An 11852-nucleotide genomic window follows, 5' to 3' on the forward strand; every position below is an offset into this window, starting at 1 on the left:
AGAAAAATATTCGAGGCGACAGTGACGAATTTTATTACGCGATAGATTCAAATCTCAAGACAAGAATAACGATTTTCTCTCTTCTCGCGTTAACACCTATTGCCAAAAAACGATACGAGGTTTGCATATTTTCACGATACGCAACTGCATTTAACATTATATTTATTTATATTCGATTCGAAAAATTCGACGATACGAAATACCAAAAGTACGCAACAACATTCGCGATTACACGCAGTTCGTGCGATTTTCCGTACTCCGTAGGAAATTTAGTTTCCATAAACAGAATCACGTTAAGTACGATGACGAAACGTATAATCTGTATTATAAAACCATGAATATCGTAACGCATCGCATTTGCTGATATCAGACGACACAAGAATCGAATTCTATCTTACGTCGACTATCAGATAAAAATAGATCCTGTAAAGAGCAACAGACAAACCTCAACTGCCTTAAAGATTCAACCAGATGACGGAAATCCAGTAACACGAGCAACAAAGCTACTGTGCTTAAAGTTAGCTACACGTCGCATCCCAATCGCGCAAATTTCTGATTCATGTACGGCAGGTTAGAGATAGAGGCGCCAAAAGATACAAGGGACGAGAGAGAGAGAGAGGAACGCGACTCGTACTCGCGAGGTCAAAGCGAAAGAAGGCGACAAGTTGCCCGGCGATAAACGCGTTGAATTTGCAGAGGTTTCATCGTAAAAGCGCACCCCCGTTGCGAAACAACGGATCCGAGAGCGGAGGCTGACCGTTTCCGCTGTTTCGGGGCAAACTATGCGCGCGACCGTGGGAATCGGCCGACTTTTTGCGATCGGAGGAAAGTTTGCGCGGAGGAACGGAGGAGGAACGGAGGATGAGCGTGGCAAGTGGGTCGGGTTAGCTGGCTTGGAGAAAGGTGGAAGTGAAACGACGATGGAGCCGATTACCGAGCAACTGGCAAGATTCGTCCGATATCGAGCAATACGTAGTAAGCGAAAACATTTTTATACGCGCGAACGCGTGCTTGATAGCCAGTATAGATTCAATTTACGATCGCGTTATATATGTCGCGAAGAAGACGCGATTAAAATTTAAACGAAAAGGTCGACAAGCTATTAACTAGAAAATTACAAACAGATTAATCGTCTCGTATCTCCCTTTATATATGTAAATATGCTTCGTGTCGAAACGTTACGGTATAATTAATTGTTTGGTTGGTCGAGTACGTAACTCCCTTCGCACCCAGAGAGGATTTGCATAGTCGAGATTCGAGCGCTCGATCTCCATGTGCATGCATAATTCGGTTGATCGATCTTCAGGAAAACACGCTTCACCTAGATTCGGAAAATTTAAAACCTCGCTGGCTCGTTCATGACTCGAATATCAGCATCGTTGCGCTAACGATCACCCATTGTACCTACGCTTTTCTCGTTTCTAACAAAAGTTTTCGGCAAAGTATAGAACGCACGATGCAACGAAACGAGATAAATTTGTCGCAAAGTGAATATGCGGAAAAACGGGTGGAGCCCGACAGCGGAACGGTCGGCTTCGTCGACAAGTTCGACGCGTACCGAAAACTTGTACGCGCGTGGCAGAGGAACGCGTTAACAAGACTCCCTCTAATCGCGCGATTCGTCGAGCCGAACGTCCTACCCCTCGTATCTCTCGCGTAATCGCGTTCCGCGCGAGAATAGAACGCTTAATAGAATTCGAATTGCAACACGCAACGCACGGTGTAAAAAAATTGTCGCGCAACGCTGTCGGCGCGCGTTACCGGCTCGGTGCGATCGCTCGCGAAAGGCGATTACGTGCCACGGCATCGATACGAACACGTTGCGCACCGGCAAGGATACGCACCCGCTGAAACGAACGCTCGTCCGATTGTCCGCAACAAGCTGTCCCGTTAAACCCGTTCGAGAATCTTGCCGGTAAAATCGAAAACTAACGATCGGAGACAACGCGATTGCTTCGAGTATTAAACTCGTCCAGGTGTTTCGAAACTTTCGAATGAAAGGCGAAGGACGACGCTTGAGGATTTAGCGTGTAGAGATGATTAACCTGGTTCGATAAAACGATACCAAACGAATAAAACGAAGAAAAAGAGAGAGAAAGAAAAAGCTATCGTTCTAACGGCAAGATTCTCGTATTCTCTCGCAGCTAACGCGATTCGAAGTCAACTCGACCGAATTTTTACTCGTCAACGTCTATTCCTAGTTTATCTCTTCTGCGATCTCCGTTCGGTTCGTGGAACAGCGAAGCACGAATTACAGGAAGCGCGGTACTCTCCGAGAAGAGACAGTCTCGAAACGAAATTCTTCGTCGGGCGAAAAGAAAATTTCAAGTACGTACACCTGTATAAAATGCATCGGCAGAAAGGTCCGATTTACAAGCTCGTTATGCGAATTGTTGTTTGTTTCTTCGACCAGCCTGAAGAAAGAGATTATATCCTCCTGCACTCCGCACTATACGTTCAACATCTACGAATGCGTCCATGTCAAAAACTCTGTTTGTATCTTTGGGCTTTACCGAAGTACGTATTATTTCTCGCAATATCGAAATATTTCTTATTCCATTTCCTGTTACAGTTCTAGATATCTACTTATCATACATAGATATTTGTATATATGGGGCACTGGATCCTCGCACGATACAAAGAGAAATTTATTTCCTTATCAACGTTTTTAAAATACCATTCTATATATTTCGTTATGTTTCTCTCACTTTACTACGCTTTAACCCAAATATCAATTTCCCCTTTATTTGATATCCTTCGCGCGAAAATTAATCTCGATTATTTCACCTCTATAAGTACACCAGTAAATTTGATAGTTGCGCCACGTCTAATTCTTAATTCTATTTGACGAAATAAAATTATTTTACGATCCTCGAGCTATAAAGCGCGAGCCGGAAGAAGGTTGTTAAAATGCTTTCCTTCGAAATGCAGCTAATTTAACCTAAAGATGCTTCTCGCGGATCGATCAACTTCTCTATCAAACTTCTCAAAATGCTTCGGTATACTGCCCACGCGATATTGCGTCGACGTATTCGTCACGCTGATTATCCGGTGAGGAAAATATAAACTGGAAAAAAGTAAAGGCTGATCGAAGAACGGAAACGCGTTAACTCCAACTGTCTGTCCGACCATGCTGACCACGAATTTATCAAGCGTGACCGGAACCGATCCCCGATGCTTCGTACGAAAGCGATAAACTGCATTCTTCGTTAAGAAGGCGCGAGAGGCGACGCAACATTCCAAGGAGAAGAGACCGGCCACTCACCTCTGCTTGCGGTCTCAGCTTCTGCTTGGACGAACGGCCTCACGGCAGCCACCATCCTTCGCGCTCCTTCTCTTCTTCGTTATCCGCTCCCACCGCTTTCCCGCTCGTCCTCCCAGCCAAACTGCCAAACGATGTTCCGCTGTTACTTTTCAAGTAATTTCAACGACAGTGATCTTTCTAATTTTCGTAAACTTTCATTTTTTAATTCCAAAGTATATCTCTCTTTGTAAGAGAATAAAAAGATAGAGAACACGCGCAAGATCGATCGATCGATCGATCGAAGAGGAGGTTCGAGAAAACGTAGGCAGATTTGAATAGCTGAAATTTACGTTTGATCGTGTTTCACTTTCTTCGAATACGATCAAGCGTTTCTCGTGGAAGCCATGCATTTGCCATAAGCACGCACCGATATCGAACGTTGCAACAAATATTTATTACTATAAAATTGCCGCGAACGACGAAAGCAACGCAGTGTATCGCATGTATCGCGGTACATGGTAGCAAGCAATTATTTTATAAAACGGGAAAATTTATATCGTTTCTACGTATAATCGCTGACCGAATAATGGTTTTCTCGGCACGGTTGAGCGGTAACGACACGACAAGAATTCGAGAGTACGCCCACCACTGAAATGCCTACCTGCCCGACAGTCGTTCTTTCTCGAGGTTATGTTATGAGTCACGAGGCCGCGCACGCTTTGTCAAGTATCTCGACATTTTGTCACGCGTTGGTCCCCTTTAATCGCCACACGTTCAACGCGTATCACGCTTTACGCGATTCGTTTGTTTTCTAAGAATCGATCGACCGATGCTCGTCGATCGATTCGTTTATTTGTGAATGAAAATAATCGACAACGAAACAAATAATATACGCGTATGTTTAAATCTTTTAAATCTTGATTTCTCCAAACGCCAAATTGTTAACGTTCAACCTTGTCGCATATGTTAGACTCACCGTAATTTAAGCCGCAAGACGTTGGATGAAACCGTACGATAACGGACGTCGAAAGACAATCGACGCAATTCACTCGGTACTTTATTTCACTACACTGCACGCGCGCACAAATGCACTCTTTTGGTAACACAAGCACGAACTTGTCAAATCTTGCAACCCGCTTCTTCCAACTACCGAACGAACAACGATTATACCTCCTTGATTTTCTATCGAAGAATTTGCCCTTTAGCACTCGTTTTCATCAACGATATCGATTATTTTCGATATCGTTGTCACGAATATCATATATATTCGGATATTTCGAATATAATAATGCGACGCGTAAAATTGACAGAAAATTCAGTTTATACTTTAAACGATCGAGACTAAACCATTTTTAATTGCGTAGGAAATTTCGCGATCGGAGAAAATTAAATTCTATATCTGATACCGACTCGGCTTCGCAAGCGATCGAATCACGAAAAGATCCGTTCTACGTTTATCGATCATTCCATCCGTTAAAAAATTTCACCGACAGCGCTCGTAAATCATCGCTGACATCGGATAAAGAGCGACGCCAATGCGAGACAAGGAAATCGCTTTCCACCGTGGCATCGAGTCTGCAATTACAGTGCAATCCTTAAAGTCTCCTTCAGTCCGCGTACAGTCTCATCCACTCTCAAGGAAACCAGTCGATAGTTCCTCTCGCGCAGAATCCTCATCTTCGAAGCAACCACTTTACCAATCATGATGCACACGAAACAAACTTCCCAAACTTCGCGCGAATCACTTCAGGCATATCGATAATCGATCGTATGTAACGGACAAAATGCGTCCCTAAGGAATTTCCATATGTAATGCTTCGTTTCAATTAACAGAACGCAGTAATTTTTTCGGACTGTAAATCCTTCGGGCAACACCGTGACAAATTACCAAACGTACCACTCGGCAAATCCTTTGACAAGAACATAACTTCTCGATAATCTCACTCACGGTGCGGCGCTCGCAAACAAATCGTCGTATATGGTCAACGTGTAGATTCACAAGACGCGATGAAATTGTGTAATCTTTCAGTTGACAAAGACGAAAGATACTTTTCTTAGAAGACAACGTTCGATCATGGAATCGTAAGATCGTGAGAGACGAAGCACAGATTCTTCGAATTTCGTAGACGAATTCACTGCAGAGTAGCGAACAACTTTCAAAGCTGAAGGAACCGCAATGAACCGCGCACGATCGTCGTGAAAGCGACACGACACTGGATGAGAACAGGCAACAGGTTCGTTGGATTGCTCTGAGGAACGTGACGACGATACGAACAAGAGGGGAGGAGGTTAGGTACTGGCCAGGTAAGCCAGTGCCGCCATTGCTCCTGACGCAGCATCCACCGATTTACAGTGGCGTAAGCCTGCCGATATTCTATCGGGATGAAAATTCCCTGTTGCCTCTGCCGTTTTACGCGATTTACAACATTTCGCTTGCCCCTTGTCCTCCGTCTTTCTTCTTACAGGTATTTCTTACGGTTCCGATCTGTTGATATATCCCAAAGACGCAGTGCCGCGTCTTAATTACACCTATATAAGTCATATGTGTTTTACATGCGACGTAATTCAGAATAAAATCACGTAATTAGAAAAGAAAACCATAGAACGAGGGAACTTGTTTTGGCACATTATTTAAAAAAAAAAATATATATATATATAGGTATAGGAAGAAACGTAACTTGAAAGTTAATTGATAATGCCATCTGTTTTGTTCATTATCTTTTTTACATTACGTAACTATCTATTTAAATTTCCAACTTACGTCGAGCTAATGACGTAAATGCCAAAAATATCGGTACTAATAGCGCTTTACCGAACAATTTCAAAACTAATTCAAGCAACTATTCAAAAGAACGTATAAGCATCAAAGAATCGGCATTCGATGGTGATTGGTAGTTAAATGTTCGATTTATTTGGTTTGCGGATGCTGTGGGATCTTCTACCCGGGACGACTATACATATTATCGAAGCAGAATTCAGATATTCGTTAAAAAGGCGATAGAGTGATAGATCATAGAAAACAATGCATGAAATATACTCTTGAAGCGTTGTACACAAGCGTTTTTCTAAATAGAGAGTGACGCATCTCTAGAAAACTTTCGTACTACGTACTTTACACGGAACGCACAAACTTATCGCATCCGCCTGAACCGAATAAACGTAAGAACAGAAAATGGTAACGTTTTATTTTAGCAAGCTGATAAAGTACGTTTAATGAGAAATATAACGCTGATTGAATGCAGAAACAAAAATTTTTTATGTAATTCTGATATAATATTGAATTTCAATTCAATTTACTTTGTACTTTGTACTTTAACGCATGGAATATACAGGGGAAATGACTTGAATACTCTATCACAAAAGTTTCACAGAAAGTCAATAACGTGAGTCACTCGAAAAGGAAGCGTTCTACTAGAATGCTAATCGTAGACGCAGACATCGATCACGAACTATGTCGACGAAATTTTGATTACGCCACTGCAGCAACAGGTTGTCACCAATGAGAACCGCCGTGAATGGGCGCGTTCGTCCATTTGATAGCAACACGATCTGCCACTACGAGGAAACAATACCATCTTTTATACCTACCGATCTCTCTATACGTAAATTCTATTATGAATTAATATATTACACGTGTATAAATGTATACAAAACCAGATTTTTCAAACCAGTTATAGAACTTGGTTAAATAAAATAAATGCACCGATATAAATATCCGATATTTTAATTAATATAACAATGTGACAATTAACACGTAATTAATACGTTATCCGTTTCTTTATTATGCTTTTAATTTATTTTATTAATCTAATTATAACCAACCTAAGCACTTGAGGCAAACATAGATGATTGAAAATAAAACGAATATGTTGCTTCGATAACGATAATCGAAATGAATATTTAATTCACTCCTCTTTTTATCGGTACATGATTACACAGTTACCCATACTACTATAAATAATCAAACACGCTACACATAGCGAACAATTTAGCGATGTATAAACGGAAACAGAATCGATTTCAGTGTTACTCGAAACTTATTTAACATGTAAATTGTGCAGATACATTTTTTCCCACTAATGTAAATAGTAACTTATTGATAACTCGATACTTATAATATATAGCAAAATATGATTTATATAAATCTATCAGGGGACAAACAGTTTCCATAATAAATTCTCTGATATCACTGACTTCTCACTGAACTCACCGATTTTAATTACTACTTACAATTTTTTATATTTCATATAATTAGAGTTCGTTTCAGTAAAGTGTTCGACGAATTTCTACTATATTCGATGTTATTTGGTACATAATGACAGACCAATGACAAACGACCATTTAGTATGTAAAAATTGTAAAAAAAGATCTTCGATATAATCAATAAGATGAAAATTAGGGAAAAGTACACTTGATGTTACATGAACGAAAATTCTGGTCGATACTCTCATATCAGAAAGGAAATTGCTGTCTGCTTATATTATCGAGAAAAATTCGCAAGGAGTAAAAAATTTGAGAACCCCTGTCGGAAAGAATAGCGGGGCGTACGAGCGTACTCGCTCATGAGTCAGTCTCGGGTCAGTGCTTAACTTGATCGCAAGGTGGTAGCACCGAGTGCGTTTTTCTATGCTTTTTCTGTAAAAAGGTTAGTGGCTGATAGTGCAAAATATGAACATTCGTATAATAAAATCTTATTGCGTTTTGGATCAATAAAAAAGAGCAACGCGGTATATTCGCGAAGACAGTACAATGCTACAAATAGATAAGAGGCATCCCTCCCACTGATGCAAAACAGTTGATATTGACAGCTCTCGTCTCGATCTGGGATAACCTCTTGGTTATAACAACCAACTACAACTCTTGTCACATCTTCAGCCGACAATTGCCGAAACGTTTTACAAGGATGGCGTGTCTTTTGCTGAACCAAGAAAATGTGCATATTAAGATACCATCGGCTGACACTGTCGACGGTATCACTTATTACTGCATCGAGGTTAGGGTTGCTTCGATCAAATGGACCGTCAAGCACAGGTAAGTGTTTTCGATTCCTCTATCGTGACTTCTCAAAAGATAAGAATCTTTTGTTTGCGAGAATTTCCGTAGATTTTCTGTGTATACTTCGTCTTGTTTCTAATATTGTATTTTATCAAAAAAACGATTCGATTATAGCATGTGATCATTTATCCTCGCTTTTGATATAAAGGATTTTGCAAAAGATTCATCTCACAAAAGAGATAAATTTACTTATTTAGGACTTATCATTTAGTCTAAAATGTAATAAAATCTAATTTGTTTCTCGATAAGTTTTTAACGATTACTATATTACACATTTATATTTATTATTGTCGTGTTTATATATTGACAAATATCGACATTACACCATAAGCAATCAGAATAATTTAATACGTGAAAAGGAATCTTTATTTTTTGCATCTTTTTTTTTGTTTTCTTCGCAGGTACAATGATTTTGCGGAGCTTCACGATAAACTTGTCTCAGAGAATTACGTCAAGAAGGACATATTGCCGCCAAAGAAACTTATTGGAAATAAATGCGAAGCTTTTGTTGAAAAACGTAGGCTGAACTTGGAGATCTATCTGAACGAAGTGTACAACTATTTAAAGAAAGCGATGCCTAGAGAATTAGCTGTATTCCTGGATATGCATATATATGATATATTTTTCCTACTACAAAGTATGGCTTTAGAGTTTTTTACAGAGGGTAATAATTTGTTACAAAAGTCCAAGACTTACAAGTTTAATCTAATACAGGTGACTATACATAATTGAATCAACGAAACGTATATTATTTATTATGCTTTCGATTAAGGTATAATATGGCCGTTCCCTTTCAGCTGTATGCGATCAGCGAGAGATTGAAACAACCCTGTCCACCGATCGAAGTCGTTGACAGGAAATACGACTTCAGTCACGTTTTGGATTTCAATTCTCATCTAACTGGTTTGATCGTCGAAGGGAGCCCAGAACCTTATAGAACCAGCAATATATATTCTTCTGCATTGTCCATCGAGCTATCAAGTTTCAAAAACATAGAAGATCTAACTATCAATCAGTATCCAGTGGATAAAATATATCACATGGGCAACCTTCGAGACACGGTAATATATTTAAGAGTAAACAACACGAAGCTTAGAACTATCGTGGAATTGGCAATGTGCGAGGAAGTGCACAAAAATATCGAAAATGCGAACGATTCTCATGTCTGGTTCAAAGTCACTCACCTAGATCTCAGCGATAATCGGATAGAAGTTATAGACGAAGCGATTAAATTGTTACCTCAAATAGAGTGTTTGACTTTAAATAATAATCTACTGTCTGAAATTTCGAACGTCACTCTTTTACCGAGGTTGTCCCAATTGTATCTAGCGTCGAACAATTTCACAACTCTACCAGACGATCTGCATACGAAACTCGGTTATATAGTGTACATCGACTTGTCCCAGAACAAATTAACTTCGTTATCGAGCTTCTCGAAATTGTATTCGTTGGAGGGTTTAGACGTGAGTTGCAATCGTATCGAGAAGATAGAAGAAGTAAAGAATATCGGGCATCTACCATGTTTGGAGAATTTGAGATTGACGGGAAATCCAGTGTCGACGATAGTCGACTACAGGGTGAAAGTGTTAGAACCGTTTGGCAAAAGGGCCGCAGATATTTGTTTGGACAATGAGAAACCAAATCAGAAAGAACTGGACACCGTTTCCGTTCATCAAGCGTTACGCATTGCGAGAGAAGGAAAATCGCCAACGTTCACCGCATCGGATGCGCCTCTGTTCTCCGCTGAGATTCCAAACATATGTATAGGATCGGGTAAATTATGATTCCACTTGAAACGATAAATTCCCTTAAAGAACACTTTGATATGAACTTTTATAATTGACCCAAATTGTTTCTGAAATACAAAAGAACCTTTTCATGCATTTAGATTTTGATGAAGCGAAACTACCAAAGATGACTATACACATTTCCCCCCATCGACAAAGTGATATTACTCTGATATTGACAATTTAATTGATTTAGATGAAAAGGTTCCTTTGTAAATGAAATTAATATTCTATTTAAAACATCAGAACTATAGTTCTTTTATACACTATTTATTATCAATCTACGACGTCGGTGCTTTATATTACCTTTTAACATATGACGATAATCTAATCAGTATAATACGTGTACCAAAATAATAATCTATAGCTTAAGTCTTAGATCGTGAGCCTTAGATGTCTTTGTTCGATCTATCGATCAAATAATACAGAAATTTGAACGTCATACGGGTTATTTAACCTGTTAGGTACGATCGAATTTTGTGCAGGTCTGTTTCTCTGTACGGCAAAGTTTGAGACGAATTACGCGTAAACGACACGTACGATACGTAAATTAGAATTTTTCTTAAAGATACGATACATATACTTTAATAATTTACATTAATAATTAACAATACAGCCGAGTCTGATATATTTTAAAGCACGGTACAACACATAGACCCACGTCACAATTTTCATACTCGTAGCGCGATAGTGTTTTTCAAATTCGTTCTCTATTTTGAAGCGACGTTTTGTGCTTGAAGATTCTAAAAGATTATAAAGATACGGATCGGCATGTTGAAAAGAGCATCAAATAATGGTATGATTATTTTAACGAAAAGCAACAATCGATACCTGACACTGGTGTATCAAAAACAAAGACTATATATTCTGTTTGTATATCGTTAACACGGTTATAAAACGTTGTGAGAGCAAAAAAGTTGTGAAGCGAAACAAATGAAAATGATCATTTAGTTTAAACGGCGAGCGAATGAGTCAGTAGAGTGAGCCACTATAGTGACGCATCGTGATATAAGATGACATCGGCGATAACCACTATAGTGACGCATCGTACCTAAGGGGTTAGAAAACAAAACGGTAAACAGTCTGTCTGTTGGATAACGTGCCACTTATCTGTGTAAAAGCGAAATTTGCAAGATTCTGCTGTGTAAATAATTATTTTTAAACTGTATATTGCGTGTTATCGTCATATATTTTTTATACAAACTCGAAATGCGAAATGGAAAGATCGGATAAATCGATGATGCGTATTTATTTATAATTTACCATATCGGAGAATTTCGTTTATATTAACGGATATGATTAACGTAGCGATTCTCAAACTCTATTTATACCTTGCGTAATAAGTGTAAGTAATTAGCAATTTAGAAATAAGAAAGATTCATTTTAAGAATCGTTCTTTCTACGAACAATGAATCATTTTAAAGGATATTAGCTATTATACATTCGTAAATGTGTTATTTAAATTGCCGTATCATACGCGCGTATGATACAAACGACGATACGCTCGAATCGACGCGACTATTTCTGAGAAGTCTTCGATTCGATACGATCACCGCAGATTTATTAGTCGTTATTTGTTGTTTAAACTTTTAAGCCGATGTTATTTTGAAAGGTGTAACGCGTTTGGCGTAACAATTTTATAATGGTTTAACACAGACTATCTATATATGTATATAAGAAGATTAAATATTTTGCTAATAAAGAATTCAAAATCAATAAACTGTGATAATTCGTTGGTAAATTTTTTGTCAATTTGTGACTAACGA

The 11852-nt window shown here is 38.9% G+C and overlaps 2 protein-coding genes across 3 annotated transcripts in view; one reads left to right on the top strand and one right to left on the bottom strand.

Moving 5' to 3' along the window:
* Positions 1 to 3387, bottom strand: part of LOC132911680 (uncharacterized) — a 184934-nt gene extending 181547 nt beyond the window's left edge. The window contains exon 1 of the mRNA XM_060968510.1: positions 3266 to 3387. The gene's annotated coding sequence lies outside the window, so the exon portion shown is untranslated. The remainder of the gene's footprint in view (positions 1 to 3265) is intronic.
* A 4428-nt stretch (positions 3388 to 7815) lies between these two features.
* Positions 7816 to 11827, top strand: LOC132911910 (nischarin). Of its 2 annotated transcripts, XM_060968956.1 has the most exons (4): positions 7816 to 7889; positions 8120 to 8275; positions 8701 to 9013; positions 9097 to 11827. In XM_060968956.1, the coding sequence occupies exons 2-4, from the start codon at positions 8148 to 8150 to the stop codon at positions 10081 to 10083; spliced, it is 1428 nt and encodes a 475-aa protein (XP_060824939.1). In that variant the 5' UTR covers positions 7816 to 7889; positions 8120 to 8147; the 3' UTR covers positions 10084 to 11827. The 2 variants fall into 2 exon arrangements, with proteins under 2 accessions (XP_060824939.1, XP_060824931.1); XM_060968948.1 differs by having other exon boundaries at positions 7820 to 8275.
* Positions 11828 to 11852: the final 25 nt, after the last annotated feature.

This window comes from Bombus pascuorum, chromosome 1, assembly GCF_905332965.1.
Source record: "Bombus pascuorum chromosome 1, iyBomPasc1.1, whole genome shotgun sequence".
Lineage (NCBI taxonomy): Eukaryota > Metazoa > Arthropoda > Insecta > Hymenoptera > Apidae > Bombus > Bombus pascuorum.

What these genes read in the sequence shown, in the direction of transcription:
- LOC132911910 (XM_060968956.1), top strand. Translation starts at nt 8,148, where the DNA reads ATGGCGTGTCTTTTGCTGAACCAAGAAAATGTGCATATTAAGATACCA. An exon ending in AAATGGACCGTCAAGCACAG is followed by an intron (nt 8,276 to 8,700) that starts GTAAGTGTTTTC and finishes TTTTCTTCGCAG; the next exon opens with GTACAATGATTTTGCGGAGC. An exon ending in ACAAGTTTAATCTAATACAG is followed by an intron (nt 9,014 to 9,096) that starts GTGACTATACAT and finishes GTTCCCTTTCAG; the next exon opens with CTGTATGCGATCAGCGAGAG.